At 35.9% G+C, this 19,520-nt stretch overlaps 1 protein-coding gene across 3 annotated transcripts in view; it reads left to right on the forward strand.

The window, feature by feature from the left end:
- LOC138064848 (single-stranded DNA-binding protein 2) overlaps positions 1-19,520 on the forward strand; it is a 189,410-nt gene that overhangs the window by 46,393 nt on the left and 123,497 nt on the right. For all 3 annotated transcript variants that reach the window (XM_068928987.1, XM_068928989.1, XM_068928988.1), the window contains exons 3-4: positions 4,736-4,797; positions 6,669-6,753. In XM_068928987.1, coding sequence (XP_068785088.1) covers positions 4,736-4,797; positions 6,669-6,753 — 147 coding nt within the window. The remainder of the gene's footprint in view (positions 1-4,735; positions 4,798-6,668; positions 6,754-19,520) is intronic.

Raw genomic sequence — 19,520 nt, forward strand, 5'->3', positions numbered from 1 at the left:
GAAAAAAAAAATACCTTTCTTCAGCATTCTGTGTTTATTCTGGGATAGAGAAATACCTGTGTCAAACATATTGAAGTCTTTTTGGTTTATTACTGTTTTTAATCTTTCCTTGATGGTAATATTTAGGATTGTAATAACTGCGTAGTAAGCAGAGGTGAGAAAAAACAGACAAGATGTTATACTTAAAAAATTTGCTGCTTCAACTGATAGTCCTTCAAAAGCTAATAGAATTACTATCCTAATGATGACTTCTTGGAGGTGGGAGAGGAGAGGAAGAGAACAGGAAGATTGTTTGTGATAGTTATCATGGAAAATTCAGATAACACAGCTAGGCAAAGGGAGTAAAATTGTGGTAGTATCAATTTATGTTTATATTAAAGTGTGTTTTGTGACAATTGTTTTCTCTCTTAGTAAAGCGATAGGAAAATATGAGAGAGAAAGAAAATCAGAGAATATAATCTTGGCTTTTGCAAAATAGCAGTCACTTGTAGATAATACACTGTACAAGATTCCTTTTACTCATTCTGTTTTTATCATATATTTGCAAAATGAGCAGTTGACAGGCTTATGACTAGTGTAACATTTGGATTTCAAGAAAATATTCAATACGTTGTCTTTAAACTTTGCTCTTAAAGCGAATTTAAACTTGGATTGTGGAGAAACTCTCAGATTTGAACTAATTTAATCTGAGAATGTATCAAAACCTTCAAATTCAGGCTACTACTAGTCAAAAGATAAGGAGCAGGGCATAGTGATAAATAATAACATATTGAATTGGTATGAGGTGTCAGTTAGATTTCGCACAGAGCTATGAACTTACTTATCCCGTTCATTAACAGTGCAGAAGGGCAAACACTATGCTGATAGTATTTGTAAATGATTGTAGGTTGGAACAAATGGCAGTTTTCACTGCTATTATACAAAGGAACCTGGAAAAATTTGATATTTGGGCTGAAAGTCATAAAGATTGAGGAAGCAGCACGCTAATACAGTTTGGAAGAAATAATCTAAAACATATAAGTTAGTGGTAAAAGCAGCAGAAAAGAATAAGAGGGGAATGTGGCATAGACAGGTCTTTACATTGCAATGCCAGTTCAATCCTGGGCTGTTAACCACAAAATAATAGCTTTTACCCCTCCATGCCCCATGTGAATCAACTCTAGTTGTTAGAAAATGAATATTGGCATGCAGAATGAAAATGAGAGAATGGCAGTTGAGAAGTGCAAAAAGAAAAAAGTCTTCCAGACTATTCATTTGTGAGGTTATGAAAGTCATGATTTCCCATCTGTCTTTGTACTTTTCCGACTCATGGGTGCTGTGAAGCAATTGCCCTGTTGTGGTAGGCTAGTTGTGGGAATACTTCAGGTGTAGGAGATACCCAGATGGCATAGGAGGAAATCTGTATTGTTTTGGTCACTGCTTAAAAAGCATGGCTATCTGGGCTCAATGCCCTCTCTGCTCCAGCAGTCCACAGCTGCCAGAACAATTTGGATTTTGGGTTGAGGGGTTTTTTTTTTTTTTTTTTAAGATTAAATAGTTCCGAGCGTCTCTAAAACTGAATTTGTGGCATAAAAGATGTATGCATATATGCCTTATCTGAGCTTTCTAGCTGCCTGGGATCTACTGCGTGTAAATGACAAAGGTTAAGAGCCCTTCCTTAAATTTCTGCAAGGGACTGTAGCTAAGAGTAATGGCATGAAATTTAAAAAAGGAAAATTTAAATTGGATATCATGAAATCCCTCTTATATTAGATAACTTGGAGATGCTTGTCTTAAGCATTCCTACATTTTTGTAATGCTTTGTTTTTTAGTTCAAATCTCATGGAACTGAGTCACAAGTGAGCATGTTCTTGAAGGCCTCTGCTGGGCTGTCTCAGTGATAAGGTTAAGGATGGTTTAGACGTCTTTGTGGTCCTTTTTGAGTACACCCTTCAAAGATTTGTTCTGCCTCATCTCTCTAAAATGTGGGACCACAAATTCAGCTGGCCTTTTCCTGGGTCTCTGGATTGCAGAGACCTCTTTAGATTATTAGCTACAGCTCTTGTCTCTTGGTCGGCAAATTACTTCCCTTCAGGAGGCATGGTCTGAAGTAATTGATTGAAGTAACTCAACAGCTGTTTCATCCCAAAATACGTAGTGATCGTATAGTTGCCAAAATGGCAAGGAGCCAGCACAACCAGATTTCATCTAAACCACAGCATTTTCTTATGAGGATTGAGAAGAGCTGTTCAGATGGGGTACCCAAATTTTTGAAAGGGAAGAAGCTGCTCTGCTTCAGAATCTTTCCCTTGGGGTCCAAGCTGCTACGTTTTCCTTGAAGAGTTGATCCCTAGCCCAATGGTTTACTGTCCTTAGAAGTTAGATTACAGCCTTGGAGGAATAAATCCATTAGCTTGGCTGGGCCCAGAAGGTAGGCATTTCCCATTTAATAGATCACCAGTAATGAACTTAATTGATACAGCTGAAAGTGTGGTTATTTTTTTTTTTTTATTAATAACTCTTCATAATTCTTTTTAAGTCTGTACGATCAGACAGACTGACATCTACCAGGTGAAACAGAAGTACCTATATTTTGAAAAACAAACAAACCCCTCAAACAACCCCCAAACTTCCTAATTGCCTTCAGGCTCCTTCTTTGAATACATTTATCTAGATAAAATGTATCCCAATAAAAAGGACCAAGAATCAGGTAAAAAGGACCAAGAATCAGGTAATTTCCTCATCAAGCCCTGCTTTTAAGAGCTTGAATACTCCATAGACATTATGAGAGCTTTTTACACAAATGCAATTTTTACTTTAACTGAATGATTTTCCAGCTTCAGGAACAATGTTTTGTTCTGACTATATATTGCATCTCTTCTTCAATATGTTGTTTTTGAAACTTCTCAGAAGTACTGTGTGGTCCTGGTGGTTAACACAAGTCCTTCCAACCCATTCCCAATGGATATGAGGAGAACTCATGCCTCAGAGGAGTGCATTTGAAGAATGTGAAATACCTTTTTAGTAGCTTTGGCTTTTATTTATATGCTTTCATTCTAATTAACATTTTTATCCGGCATAGTTAGTTTAGGTGAGCGTTCTACATTTTAAAAGGTGCTTTTTATATCTTAACTGCTGTTATGTAGAACATGAATGTGTGTGTTTTTTTTATTTGTGTTGTTTTTTTGCTTTAAGCTCCATGTACTTAGTTCATTCTGCCGACTTTGCTGACAGAAGTGATAGTATCTCTAGGTTATCTTTCAAAATAATTTTTAAATTACAGAATGATTTTTGAATAGTTGTGCTTATTTACATCATACCTCAAAATTTAGATAACTTCGTGTGAGTGCTAAGAAAACTTTGTAGGTGCTAATTATATATTCCTTTCTTGCAAACCATTTACAGAACATATATATGTTTAAATTTCTTAATTCTATAATTCTTAAGATTTGGGTGTGGAAATTAAATTGGCCATGAGAATCAAAGTTTTATTTCCTTTGAAAACTCCCAGCTTTACCCATGCCTCTTGCAATATGAATGCTACCCTTCATATTAAGCGTTTTTATACCTTTGTATGTATTTATGTATCTTTCATATTGAGATTGTTTAAGCATGTCATTAAAATAATACTTCTTTCATCTGCCATTACTTCTGTCTCTAGAGCAGAATATAGTAAGTGTTTAGGCAATTATTTTTTACAAATTTAGGCAGGAGATAATGCTATGTGTAATTACAGCTGGAGGAGTTTGGAGTATATGCAATGCCCTGATTTACACCCCATTTTAAGATGAGCCAGTCTTCCTAACAGTATTTTGTGATTTTCTACAGAATCTTAACTTATTTTTGACAGAGTTCCTTAAAAAATAATACTAGATTTATTATAGTCCAAACTCTTCAGTTTTGTAGTTAAGAATAAGCTCATGACTGTAGCATTAATAAAATGATTGTATGGTATTGTTAAGATATAGCATTTGTAAAAGCATTGCATAAAGCCAGAATTCTTTCACAATATGTTAATATTGTCTAACGAATTAATTGATCAACAATCAAAGTGTGAAGTCAAGGGTGAGAATTCTTGAACTGTCTTTCCTTTGAAAACGGTGTTAAATAAACCACGCTTCTTAGGTAGGCAAGCAAGCTTAGACAGTGCGTCCCTCCCTATTCAAGAGAGTTTGCCAGTGCAGACATTCCAAGTCAAACTAGTTTTTCGTTTCCATTGAATGGTGGGAGAATGGGTTGTAACTTCGATGTGACTTGTATTTGTGACGTTACCTCTAGCAGTGAAGTATTCCTTGAGGATTCTAAAACACTGGCTCACTTTGGATGTGGAGGGAAGACTGCCACCTGCTGAATCAGTCACATTTGTTCTGTATCTTGTATGTTTTTCTTAGGGCAAGTTGGAAAATCTCTTAGATAGCTTTTATGGGTATTCTTTACCCAATTTTTTTTTGTGATGTGTGTTTTTGAGCTTAAATAAATGCCTGCCTTAATGGTGGAGAGAGTCAAAATGTGTCCTTAATAAAATTATATTCAAAATCTATTTTAAAAAAAATCCTAAAATATACTTTGCTAAAATAAGGTAGGTATCAGCAAAACTAATAAGTATGATAAGGAAGCAAAATGGCCATCCAGATTGATAATGATAAAGCCTTTCATAGCTACAAAATGTTTTAGTCTTCCCTTTTTTGCTATCTGAATAAATTATGTAATACTTTTTAAGCACAGTGATCACAGAGTTTTTATTGTTTCTTTTTAGATAAGATGGGAAAAAAACATCACACTGGGGGAGCCCCCAGGATTCTTGCACTCCTGGTGGTGGTAAGTGTCAGTTCTCTTTTCCTCTGATTTATAGAACATGCTGCTTGTGAATTCTAATGGCTGGAGGCAAGAAGTTCAGGTGAACATTGTGAAAAGGACGTGAAGATGAGGATGAAGAACTATTTTTTTGGAAAGTGATAAAAGAACAGAAAGTTAGATATTATGTACTTAATCACAACAAAGTATAATGTTATTCTTTACAATTTTATTTATCGGGTACATATTCATTCTGAAAAAATGGACGCTTTTGCTCTTGTTGAGAGGTTTTTTTCTCGTTACTGGATGAAAAGAAATATTGTGTAGCATGTCGATAACACAGCAGCCTTGAAAGAAGATGGTAGGCATCTCTCTGTTCACCATCTTCCAGTAAATCGTGCCTTTAAGAGTTCATTCTCTATGTCTTAAATAACTGCATTTGAAAAAAGTATTTATAGATACATACACATATACACACAGACTCTGCAAATAGATGTGAGCTTCCTCAGTCTTTAATCCACATTCTAGTCACAGGAATAGCATATGAAAGCAATTAGCTGAGCCAAAGCTACCAGCCTTTTTGAGAGGCAGTATATGTTAGCATGGGCTTGGTGTTGCAGTAGCTGCATTTGCATAGTTTCTCTCCGTTTAGAATACGGGTAGGACACAGAGCTCACTTGTAATTTTCTATGCATGATGCCACTTGCTTATATGTATTGATGTGCAGATATATTTGTGTATATAAAATTCACAAGGAAAAGAGTGTTCATAGGCATTGCTCTTTAGCCATGGTATTTATTAGTTGCAGGATGATTTAAATATATCTGCTCCGTCTACATTTGCCACGCTGCAGAATGGTGGAGAATATGGACAGCCATTAGGAGTACAGGAATTAAGCTACAAGTTGTAAAGGGTCCCACTTGAACATAAAAGCCCCATGTGATTTCTATAGCTGAGTGAAGGTGGCATATCCTTTATTGACCTCTCTGCTTTTAATTCAGTGATGGAAGCCAGACAGGGTGAACTTGTTCCGTGTATCTCTGATATCAGCATTATTCTTAATTGTGATTGTTTGCAGCAGAGTGGTCAAATTTTCCACAATTCTGAACTATGGTGCTGGGCTGAGTTACTGAGGATTAAGTCTAAAACAATAAAGAAAGAAAATGAAACTCTAACATATTTAATTCCTTTAATTGTTCTAGCATACCTAGAATTTTATTCTAGAAACTTTCTGGCTAACATTGCTGTCATAGTTAAGTATCTTATATACTATTTCTTAACAGTTCAGAGATGCTTGTAGTGTGTTAGAGTTGATTCATGTATCACTATTTGAAAGGCGAGGGGAAAAGATTTGTTGGAGTATCATAATTTCCTTTCCCTCTTTATAACTCAAGAGCTTTAAGATGGCATACCCTTCTGTTTCCTACTGTTATCTGTTTCTGTAGGAACTTTTGTTTAAAGGACAGTATTGGACCTTGGAAGAACTCCCAGAATTCTCTTCATTTTCTTGCCTTTTCACAAGGTTATCATATGAATCTGTCCCTTCCAGTGCTTTCTGGTAGTAAATTGTAACAGTCACAGAGGTATGAGGTTAAATGCAGAGCTGTAGTAATTTGCTTTATACCCCAAAAGCTTATATATTAGACTTGCTTCTGGGTTTACGCTACTGTGGTTTTACAGGCATGCAGCATTGCTTGCCTCAGAAATCAGATAATAGGACTTTATTCCTCACAGACACTTTGCAAAGCTAAATTCTGTCATAGAGGTAAGTTTTCAGCTCTTGGCTAGAAAGTGATATGTCTATTTCTATTTATACACATGTATGTGTACTCCATAAAGTCTGTATGAGAATTATAATGATTTTCTCACCATATCTGTAACTTCTTAACTTGCAGTGTGTTTTGGGATCTCTACTGTGCAGCTCCAGAAAGACGAGAAACATGTGAACATTCAAGTGAAGCAAAAGCCTTTCATGACTATGTAAGTTTTGTATATCTTTACCATATTTTAATTAATTGTGTGTATGAATGTGAGAGAGAAGTATTTCTGTAGGACAGTGACTCAAAAATGCAGGAATCTGTTATATATAGGTAACTTTCATTTACTTCCTGGAGTGCCTTAGAATTAGGACTGTCTAATTCTTTGATTACTCTGTGGCATATAGGAAACTCCTGGAACCCATATCACAGGTCATGTTTTGAACTCATATCACAGGTCATGTTTTGAAGCTTTACCAGGACTTGCTAAAGCTTCAAAGAGCTGTTCCACATATTTATGCAGAATGAAGAACATCCTACTCTCCTCCATGGACACATCAGCTTGGCCTCAGTTACAAAGGCCCACACCAAACGGAGACACAGATATGTGTTGTCTGGATAACTGTTCCCTGTCAATGCTAAAGAAAAGGCAGTTCAATAGTATTGATCTCATGGCTTCTGGCAGGACCATACTGCCTTGAAAATGTGATTGTTCTTCAGATATTTTTGAATCCTGAAATAAGTATTTTTTTGGTCATGGTAATAAACACTTACACTCACTCATGGAACAAGTTAAATTTAAAATCATCTAATGTAGGAGAACAGGAGAAAGAGAGGGGAAGGGACAAAAGTATTATGTCAGTTTTGACATCATTGAGTCCTACTTCAAAACACAACAGGGAAGGTTCAAAAAAATGTTCTAGAAACTAGGGACCGCAACATTACAACAGTCAATTTATTTTTCTCCATTCTCATAATGTAAGTGAAGAACTTCAGAACTTTGGTTCTGCATTCCAGAGTTAGGATGGAATTTAGGGTACATTAACTCTGCCAACTCTTTTCCATCTGGTGATTTCTTTTATACTGATGGAACCCTCAGGAGATGGGTTTATGACTCCTTTCGGGCATTCATATAATATAAAGGTTAGGATAACTTTAACCCGTGATATAATCTGAATCCTCTTTCCTTGAGTGTTTTCCGAGCCTATCTTACGAATATTTTATACTTATTGCAGAAAAATATTTATACATGTAAAATTAAAATTAAACTGCCATTCCACAATGTCTTATGGACACAAATTTGAAAAAGCTTAGATGAAACAGCTAAGTGCTCATTTTTCATTATGTATTTGATTTTAGGTTATTTACCCAAATTGTCATAATCTGATGACTGTTCAGCATCCTATAGTATATGACCTATGTGATCTTGCCTAAGTTGAAGTTAACCGAGACTATGTTACAAATGCACCATGAACACAATTAAAAGTATTCAGCATATTCTGCTTACAGGCCAATGACACTTAAATAACCTGTGCTTGGTGGTTAGATTTTGAGGCTGACTGGAGGAGCTTGTATAACTTTGCTCAGTAGCGTCCGTGCTACATCGATCACTCAGTTGTCATAATCAATGAAAAAATGTGTGAGAGGGGAAGATGGGGGAAAAAATTATGAGGAAGTTTTCCATCCACAGAAATATTAGCATCAGCCAATATGGTAAAGAATGTAAAGAATGTTCCTCAAATCAAAATCAACATATTACAAATAAGATTTCTGCAGTCTTTTATCCCTTTTCTGCTTTAAATATATACTTGTGGAAAAAAATACAGTATTTGAGCAGCTTTGCTGTTGTTTTGAGTGCTTGTTGTTAGAGCAGGGTTTAATTTCCCACTGAAGCAGGAATACTTTTACAGGAGTAGGGAACGGCTGCAGTGAAGTAAATTTGTGGAGATCAGAATGCACAGTATGACAGTTGACTTCAGCAGAGTGTTGCTCCCTCACAATATAGTGTGTTTCACAAAAGGCAAAAACCTAAGAAATCTGCAAAAGCTATTGTGAAATCATTTTGAAATGAAATAAGCAGTGAGAGGAATTTTTAAATGACAGAAGTACTTGGAAATCGAAGAAGGGGTGGAGTCCACACCTCTTTAAACTCATCAGTTTCCTTGATCAGTGAGTTCGCTATTGAATGTGAATTTTGAGGTATACTAAGAATTTGAGCAGCTGAATCGAAATTTTGTTTAATAAAAAAAAAAATGTTGTCTTAGCATCACCTTTGAAGTGCTTATGACTTCTGCAACTCTGGTTTATTGCATGATCTTCTTGCTCAATTCAGTCTGCTATGTATTGTCATAATTCAGAAAAACTGATAAAATACTCCATTGACTTCTGTGTGTGATACAATTGTGTGCTTGTGTGAGTGTTTAAATTACTGTAGAGTCTTGTTTGATGAAGGATAAATGAGGTCATGATATGCTTCTGTATGTACATCAGTCTGCGTAAGGGAGGATGAATGTTTATTTTAAAATAATTTTGTTTATTTTATAAATACATTTGCTGAGTATTTCTATAACCTACACTTTATTAATCTTTTGAGGTGACAGGAAAAACTAGCTGTTGCATAATTTTTGTCACAGATGAAATAAACTTGTCTGATATCTAGCAAGACTAATGTTGTTGCTTACTGTCATGTGGTTTTTGCTTAGCAAAATAATCTGCATCATGAAAAGGGCGTGCTTTTGAAATGTTATATTTATTTAATGTGAGTGTATTGTACATTCATATTAAAGCATATGACAAGTAGCTATATAATACAGTCAAGCGTATTTCATAGTCACTGAACATAAATGTTTATTAAATGCTTTGTGAAATCCCGACCCACATAGAGTTTTGCCATTGACTCCAGAAAGGTCAAAATTCCATCATCGATGAAGACTGTCGTACAGCCAGTTACCACAGTCTCACTTCTAAGTCAGGTTGAGGGGTTTGATAATATCAGAACACTGCTGGTAAGATTGTAGATCAAGTAATAGAGCATTTGTGGTTGTACTGACATATTTTAAAACTGTAATTGTCAAGTACAAAAAACACAAAGGGCTTGTTTATTAATTCATACCAGCAATTCAGATCTTTTTTTATTAAGTATGCGTTCTCTTGACCTAAGAAAATTGTTCATGGTGAATGTGTGAGTGGTCCCTAGTTCTTACACCAGGCAAGTCATGTTTAACAATAAATAGGCTGACTTAGTATCTTTTCTGTCTTTGTTTTTTTATGAGAAGGAGAAAGATTTAAAAATGTTTGATGGAGAAGGGGAGAAGAGAACTTCAGAATGATTTCTGAAGTACTGCTGCCTCAAACAGCTTAGTTGCTAGTCAGTCTGAAATGCACACAGGTTGACTCGTAAAATGATTAGATAGAGAAAGAGTTGATTATTTGCTATGTTAAGTTTCACAGTATTTTAATTGCAGTAGGAAAAAAATTATGCCATGTGAATTTGGTTATTTTTTCTGTTCTTTGGAAAAAAAAAATTTTGAGTTGTAAGATTTATTTCATTATTTAATTTGCCATAAAATTTAAACATGTGCTTTGCTTGTCATTGAATACAGCTAAATAACTGCAGCTGGACTTGATACATCTGCAGTATACTTGGTGGGGGAAGACTAGGAGGATCCTTGGTATTATCTATGTATAATGTTATCTCAAAAAACAGTACATACTGAGTTTTCGCTAACATCAACTCTGCCTAATCAAGCAAACTGAGTCTTGCCTGTGCGTGCCTGTCAGTCTATGCCACTAAATCTGTTCATGACTTTGTGTTAGAACAGTAAATATAAAACTCCTTTAGGTAACTGTTATTTATATGTTCAGTTATATGTGTGTATATATACATGTTTCTCCATACAGTAGCATCCCTATTCCACAAAGGAAGTGCTTGGAAATACTATTTCCTTGTCTTTGGATTGTTCTAATACAACTTTTGATTTTATCAAGCTGGTGAGAGGAGAAAAATCTTTCATGGCTGACAGCAAGAACACGAAGTGACTCTCAAGGTGGAGGCTTAACTGCCTGCAATACTACCAACGTTCATCTTAGGAGAGAGCAAATAAATAGGAAAGCAGAGGCCTCTTCTGACTTTAAAAAGAAGATAATGTATGTTCATACTGAGTATAAATGTTTACAGCACATCTGTATTATCTAAAAGGGATTCCAGTTTTATTTTCTATTGAGATTCGAGGAGTTCTATTCTGAACTCATTAGGTATAGTTACATAAATATATTTCAGGCTTGAAAAGACAAATTATGTCTTGAAAGTACATATGCTGGGTCAGGGAAATAGATTCTGGCCTTGAACTGTAATATAAACATTTAGAATTAAAGTTACCTTGTTTATGTTTCAGGTAACTGGAGAAAGAAAACTGCTGCTCACCTAGCCTATTAATATTGTGGGTATTTCAGTAAGAATAGCTTATTCGAAGCAGAAAGGCCCCATGTTTCTTTTCCAGGTACCTATTACTTTTACTAGAGGAAAATCTCTATGTGCTTTGGAAATCTTGTGAAAAGAGTAATCATTTATATGGCTGCTCTGAGGCAAAATTTAGTCGCCGCTGTAGAATGGGTTTTCCTTTCCTCAGTGTCCTAAGGAGACCTCTTCGTCTCTCAAGTTAAGGTCTTGTCTCTCTCGGTTTTGAACTGAGTTGTTTAGTTGACAGAAGCAAGTTCCAATGTGAATATTGTTCCGCTCTCCTTTCTATTTGTTTACAAACTGAATTTAAAACTTACTCGGCCAAAAGGGAAAATAAAATGTAAACCTTGTGATTCCTCAGAGAAAGCTGTTGCTTTTTAGCACTATCCCTGCCAATAAGTTTCTGACTGCCTTAAGTGGCCGTTCTCCTGTTCCACAGGCTGACCATTCATTTGGATCTCAGGACTCTGGGTACCTGAAGGCTGGTACCTGAAAAGTTCTTTCTTGCAAGTTGGTATCTTTACATAATGGTTAAAAACTTTTTACAGTCCAGAATTTCTTATACCTCCCTCCTGTATTAGAATGGAACTTCTTCCACATAGTGTTGAGGTAAAGAGGAATCTATCGATTCTTACAAGTAGCTATAGTAAAATCCTGACTATTCTCCAGGTTAGGTTTTGTTAGTGTCTTCTCCATAGCTCTTTGAAAGATCACTTTTGGTATGAGTAAGGGTCTCTTATTTAGTTTCATAGCTCCCAAAAGAATGCCAAGTAATTTACAGGATAAGAAAAAAGACACATTCACTGCCCCAGAGACTGTACAGTCTCATAAACTAGTATCACATTTCCACCTGACTTGTTAGCATGTTTTAATAGTAAGCTATATGACAGGGAGTTTAGCTATACTTGAAGGTTGTAGGGTATAGTAAAGACTATGCTATAATAAGTTCTATACAGATTATTCCTTTTGAAGATCTTAGTGATATAAATCAAATTTCTCTATAGAGGTTATTGGGCATACTGCTTGGGTATCTGATATGACTGATCAGTCTCTTCATATTAGTATTTCATAAAACAATTTGAGTCTCTGGATTTATTCCTGTATTTTATGGAAAAAAAAAAATTACCACTTTTTTCCCTCTTCTTTGTGCCCAGCTTCCCTCAATAAAACGAAGAGGCACTTCCTTGCTGTAAATGCCCAAAAGACCATAGTTGGTCATTGGTAGCACAGAGAATTTGAGGGCCTGTGAATATTTTTACATCTTTTTGAAGACTGAAGATTACAATGAAAGGTCTGTGAGAAAATGTTCTCTGAATTCATCAGTGAATGTTTGTTGGAAGTCATCATAAATCTCAAGCCCGTTGTCCCACAGCACAGTGAGACTGTATTCTGCAATGAGGATTGCTTTATTCTATTTTCATGGAACTACCATTTTTACCACTGAAACACACACACAATTGTCTTTTAGGTGAAGTTTTTGTTGACCTAAAACCCAGGAAATTTTGCTCTATTCCAAGATAAATTTTTAAAATGGCTTTTTTTTTTTCTTGTGTCTCCAGGTGGTCTAACTCCATTGATTAACCGCAGTTGTAATGTTTTCCAGACAGTCCATCACACAGCCTCCTTCTCTGCCTCTCGTGTGTGTCAGGGAGGGAGGAATTCGTATCTAACTTAAGCTGTTCGTTTTTTTATTTTTTATTTTTTATTTTTTTTACTTCCCTAGCTCTTGCTACTGTGGTCTTCTGCAGGCTGCCTAGCTAGCCAGCTTGTATTTCTGGGTCCTTCCTGGTTTCTTGCTGAAAGGTGGATTCTAGGTCAGGTTTCCAGCTGTCTAGTTCCATGGAACAGAGGATGGAAGGGAAAAAAAAAAAAAGGCTGGAGAGCAGGAGGCAAGTACAGGCAGAGAGAAAGTCAGAGAGAATCTACAAAATGCTGAGTTCATTGTCATTGTGTCATTCATCAGGAGAATGCCAAAATCAATCACCATGGAATCATGAAATATATAGATCCATGACTGAGATGAAAAGAACAGTTTGGAACTCTATGAGCTGTTGGTTAGTCTTCCTGCAGACTCGGAGGAACCTCTCTCCAGTCCTTTATTCTCTGTTTGCATTTTTGAGGTTCTCTGTGTTCCCGTGGACTCTAATTAAAAGCTGAGAATCCCAAGCACAGTGCTGTGGTTAGGTGTGATTTCTTTTGACTGTGGAGTATGCGCAATACCCTGTATATTTTGCACTTGACCTACTTTGTCCAGTAATGCTTAAGAACTGTTCTACCAAAGAAATACTTCTTAAGTAACTTGATAATCCCCTACGGTAGCTCTGCAGAACTAGTGCAAGGCCATTTATGTGTTTACTGATCATCACTGTATTTGTAGTTTCACCTTTTGAGTATGTTCTTGAGATGCATGATTGTCTTGAATTAAAGGCATGCTCTGTAGCTCCTGCTCTTGTCGACCTCGAGAACAGGTTATTTTTTTAAACTGGAAAAACCATTTTTTAAAGTTTTCATAATATTCTTTGCATCATCTATACTGACCTTTTAATGAAAAGCATCTCTTTCCATATAGTCACTGTTAAAATAGTGTACTCTACTTTTTTTTTTTTAATATAAATGATTCTTTTTTAAGTATGAATGAAAAGCCTTTCTTTCCTGCTATCTTATTCCACAGAGATATATCTCACTTCCCAGTGCTTAGGTTTATTTTTAGTAAAATACATTCTTAGATATGAAAACTGGAAGAAGACTAAGGAAGCCTGGCATTTACTCTGAAATTCATATTGGAACACATTATATAAATCCATATGGTTAAAGGCTGTCCTGGTCCTTTAGAAAAATAAAATGAACAATTAAGAAATAATAGTTAGTATAGAATTCTTTAAGTAACTTGTCTTACAGGGTGATGTGTCTTTGGTTTACTACATGCACAAAAAAAAATCTGTAAGGCTCGAAGGTAAAGAAATGCTATTGTCAGTGCCTGAGTGATATTTTGTATGAATTGACTTTCAGTATTAGAAGGCAAGCAACAAATCTCCAGTGATTAAACCCTTTTTGCAAAATGTGATAAGTGTTTAGAATTCTTTGTCTTTCTTCCTGCTGTACATTGCACAGGAACACTAGTATAAAATGTTGTGAATATCCTCATGGAAGGATGGTGGGGTTTTGGGGGAAGGTGTGGAGAGGGAGATGTAATGTTCACAGTTTGAGATTCTTCTTGTACAATGGTATTGGCAGAACCGTGCACATGCAAGCTTAACTTTTCCAGTCTCTTCAACTGCTTAATTGTGTTAATGTAGTGTATGTTCTTTAGTGCAGTTGTTTGGAATAGAATAACTAAAAAGCATGCTCCAGCCCTCAGTCAAAGTAAGCATCGCTTACTGCACTAAAGCTACACTGCTACACTGACTTGTATCAGGATTTCGTCCACATATTTATAGATATATCTCAAGTAGCACAAAACAATGTTGTAGTGTTATCGCCAAGATCTATGCAACTGTTTTGTTTGCTCTTGAGAAATTTGTCAAGTTGAGAAACTGATACCTTCCTTTGACTGTAGGGATGCCTTTTGCAGTAAAATATACATTTATTATCTTTTTGTTTTATGTTAAGAAAGTCTCCAAGAATTCTCTTCCTCACATTCCCTTGAGGAAAGAAGATATGCCCTTTCTGCCCCTACCTTCCTTCATCGTTCCCTCTCATAAATTTTTGGATATTATAATGACTTAGATTTCAGGTACCCCATGTCACAAACGTTAATTGTACGCTTTGATAAAGAACTGTATTGTTTCTTACGGTGCACATAAGTTTTTCTCTTTATAGAGATAGTTTCATAGGTAAGTTTGCGCTGTGCTTTTAATATAAGAACTAAACTATTTGTTGCAGGTAGAAAAATAGATTATATCCTCTACAAAATTTCAACGCTTAAAGGATAAGTGCAGGTTTAATTTTCTGAGAATGTAGAAGAAAAATGGTTAAATCTTGACAGTATGAGGAAGTGCCATCCCCCATAAGGGCAGTTTAGCTGCACTTTCATTGTTCCCAGAGGGAGGCAGTGGACATGTTGAAAAAGTGCCTCTTTTTAAAGAGTGTTTTATGCTTCATTTTCATTGAGAACAATAGAAGGTAACAGCCTTTCTAATGAGGAGAGACTTTCATGGAATGTTCTGTAGAAAAAATAGTATATGTTCATAATAGAACATTAAAAAGATTTATATACACTATATATATTTAAGACCGTGCCAAATTTACAAAATAGGTAGGACAGAAAGAGGAAGCTTTTTGTTTTCTTTTGCTTGGAGATAAGGGGGTGTCTGTAAGCGTTCAACAGGTTAGGGGAGAAGGGAGTGATAGGTCAAAGAGATAAGGTGGAGAGTACAGGATAAAGTAGAGGTCAGAAGACGGGAGGAAGTGGCTATAATGCTCAGGCTGCTTTGCAGCCTTCCAGAATACTTAGTCTCTAGCATATACAGGTAAAATCTGGTTGTAAAATCGGATTGTAAAATGTATTTTGTAAAATTGATAGGCACACGGTTAAATTATTAGAAGCTTTTGCTAGTAATAGATTTCTTCATGGGTTTGCTTTTCTGTGTTCTGAAGTCTGACACTTTCTTCATAATTAAAATAAATCCAAGGTAACTCTGCTCTAAAGTTATGACATGTGTTATTGTCTGGAAGAAGGCTCCTTGGAAATTTTTAACCAGCTCTATGGAAATCCCAGGATGTTGCGAATTGTTTCTGCTCGTTTATGCTGATGAACGGTTGTTAACGTTAACCATTTCTCAGAGCTATGTTGTTGAATATTTCTTACTCCAAAATTTCAAGCAGCTAATTCCTGACATATTTGGAATAAACTTTCTTTATTCAAATTTCAATTTTTCGTTTTAATGTGCTATAATGGAGTATTTATGCTACTACAGCAAAGCTTGTGTTGCAATTCAAAACTTGGACTTAATGATTTGGAGTGAACTCTAAATCTTTTTAATCAAGGTTTCAATGAAGAGAGGATATTTTTTATTTTACAGTTGAAGCTCTTTATATACATACATTGCATCATACACATTTTAATAATTTAAAGCATGCAGTATGAGCCATTTGCTTTTAGATAGTCCCTCAGAAGTTGTAGAAACTTGGCTTATTTTTCTTTTTTTTTTGCTTTTAAGAATGAGCATATACATGTCACTCTGAGTTTAAATAGTGTGTGTTGAGAAATGGCCCATTTCTAAAATTTTGTTTCAGTAACTACATTTAAAAACATTATAATTACTGCTGTTCACATATGGATCCTTCCTATTCTTTGCACAGTGTGAACAGTATGCTTATACATAGCAAGTTATTAAAGGAAGTTAAGCCGTAGCCTGCTAACATTGGGTATGTTAAATTGGCTAACAAATGGTCTGAATTTAGGGTTTAAAAACCTTCTGACATTAATATTCAACATGATTGTACATAATGCTTTACGTCAGTAAAGTACTGATCAAACATTTGATCAGTAGAGCACGTACATTGGATTAAAACCTTGCAATAACCCACTTCCTGTGCATGCTTCCCCCGCCGCCCCCAACACTCCTTGTCCTCTCCTGGGGATTCCTTGTCTCCCCCCGCTCCCCATTCTTTCTTCTGATGTTTTATTTTCCATATCAGCATTTCATTTCAAGTTTATTATTTTAAATAAAAATAAAGATTTAGGTTGCCTTCTATTAAGTGTTTTCATTCAGAAGTTCCCAAGTAGCTAGTGAAATTTCTCTATTAGATGATGACAGGAGGGTATTTTGAGAACTCTGCGTAGTTATGTGCATCCATGTGAGTATCTGTATGTAGGGATATATTCGTATCTACTAGAGTAATAAAGTACAAGCCAGCACTACTTTGATGCAAAGAATTTTTGTTGTCTTGATAACAGTATTTGGCTATGTTTGAGGCACTTTGATTAAATATATTCTTCTTTAGCCTCATAAAAAATAAAAGTGAAAGTGAGAGTCTTATTCCTGAACAATATGCCAAACAGATTTTGCAATAAGCTCGACTGCTCTGTTAATACCTCTAAGTGACTCATTTCAGACTTGCTTAACACATGCCTGGAAAAACCAAAGACTTATAATATCCATCTGCTCTCTAATATGATGAAAGATGAATCCTGAAGATCACAAATTGTGGGAGACATGCAGCTCTTAATAAGAACAGATGAACAACAAATGTCTTATGAGAGGTGGTGAAAAATGAAGTAATGAGGAGGAAAGGCAGGCAGGCCTCTTGAGGGAGCATGGGTATCCATGGCTGACTAGAACTGTCACATCCAAACGTTACACTAAATCTGAAATGCACATTATATAACACAAGTCACAGGGAACAGATAATAGTCTGTTTAATTTTTCTACCAAATTAATACTCTAATATTACAAGTAATTGTGCTAACATGGATACTTGAGTTTGCACAGGATCTGTTTTACTTCAGAAGAAATTTGGTGCAGATCTCCATATTAGAATATCTGTTTTCAAAATGGGCTTTTGAAATCTTGGTTATTTTAATCTCTGTATTCATATCATTTCAAACAATGTATTTTTTTTTTAACTTAGCTGTTGAAAATATGTAAGACTTTAATGCATACAAATAAAGCATTTCATTTCCGCATATAGAGTTGCAGAAAAAAACATGCATGCACACATGCGCACTTAGAGCAAAATGAAGATTATGGCATAATCAAGAATGAAGATTTAGCCTGACTTAAGGTGAAACTCTGCTTTGTTCTTTTCTCGTTAGAGGCTGTTTAAATGTGGCCCCTCCTAACTTAAATGGGCAACACCATAGTGCTGTCACAGTAAAGTATACAGACTAAATTTATGCCAGTTAGCAAGGATACCAATAACAAAACTCAGATGCAGCAGCCTGTAACCCATCAGAGGCTAATTTACCCTGCCAAGAAAGTAGTAGCCTGCATAATTCACACCCAAAGAGGAGCACGACCTGTCTAATTTACTCCGCCATAGGAAGAAGAAGACAAAACTCATTATAAGATATATGATAAATATTATGTTCTGAACCATGGAGAATCTTGAAAACGTTTCCCAGTTCAGCTTTGGAATCCAATTTCCATAAATGAATTACAAAAGTGAAATTTTAGCCTATGAAATGTACAAAGTCCTTAACCTGAGTCTTAGGAGGTGAGTTTCCACTTTAAGAGAAGGGGAAAAAGCATACAGGTAGCATATGTACATGTAGTGGAGTATCATGTTACAGCATGTAAATCAATTTACGTAAGTAAGATTTGCAGTGAGATTTGCATAGACAGACACTAGAATCCCTGTGGAACGTGACCTCATTGACTTTATCACAGATCAACACAGATGTTGTGATCTACCGGTACAGAGCTGGTGGCAGGATGAGGGTCTTTGGCCCTAATCTGGCAAACAATTTCATGGTGGAGTAGCACTGTAAGTGTGAATACTCTCGTTAAACTCCCATATATGTTTGCAGTATCAGGATTGTATGAAACAGTATGAAAGCAATGGGTCATTTTTATTTCCTGTCCAATTTTAGTTATTTCTTAATATCGAAACCAGCTCTTCAGTTATTTATTCTGGATTTTTTTGGAATATTCATTTGCAAGCAGACCTTTTTCGGATTCCCCCTGTTGTGAACAAAGACTCTGAATTTCTGTTTATAAGAAGGACAAAACTCTGTTAAGGAGAGGTCCCCCAGAGAACTCCCAGGTAACGTTGCAGAAGGATTTTACTCAGTCCCAGCAGTTTATTTATCGAATTTTGTTTATTTCCCACTATTTTTATGGTTTTACATTCTTCCATTCTGTGTACTCCAACACAGTGTTTTCTGAATCCTATTGCCAGTTGCTTTACATTTCTTGCTTCAGTTGCTTTCCCCCGTTGTTATATGGAGGTCACGTGGTGGGTTGGGGAATGATGGATCACAAGAGTATAGTTCCTACTACTCCTAAGTCAGATGCAGCTGCTGTCTTGGCTTTCACTCATTTAGAATAGTTTACTTTCTGCTAGTTGGATAGTTTAATTTAGCATTTCCAGTAACTGCCCTCCTCCCTTGAAAGATAAACAAAATTAAAAATAAACAGCCTCCTACCAACTGTTCTTTCTGTCTGTGTGTGATGGCCATCCCTTGAGGGTTTGCGGAATCTTCCTTGACGCTGGAAAGAAAGAAGGCTTCCTTTTGCTGTCTTCTGGGAAACTTTTCCTTTAGCACTAAAAAGGAAGTTACTGATCAGTCAACATCTCAGGTTTCTGTATTCCCTTTGTCAGGGGCCTTTCTTAATGCTCGGCTGTGTAGTTCTCTTGGAACTGAACAACTTCTGATTACCGACTGAATAGCATTAATTCTTAGAGAGTTAAAACTGTACATTCTCTATACCTTCATGAATATTCAGTCCAGACTTTGAAACAAAGCCTCTTCCTGTTCGCTCAGGTTTGAGATTTAATCCCGTGCCTTTCCAACAATGAGACACACAGGAAAATTGCCATTTTACTTTTCTCTTAATAGGAAAAAAGAAGCTCTTTTATATCCTTAC

The sequence above is a fragment of the Struthio camelus genome, chromosome Z (assembly GCF_040807025.1).
Source record: "Struthio camelus isolate bStrCam1 chromosome Z, bStrCam1.hap1, whole genome shotgun sequence".
Lineage (NCBI taxonomy): Eukaryota > Metazoa > Chordata > Aves > Struthioniformes > Struthionidae > Struthio > Struthio camelus.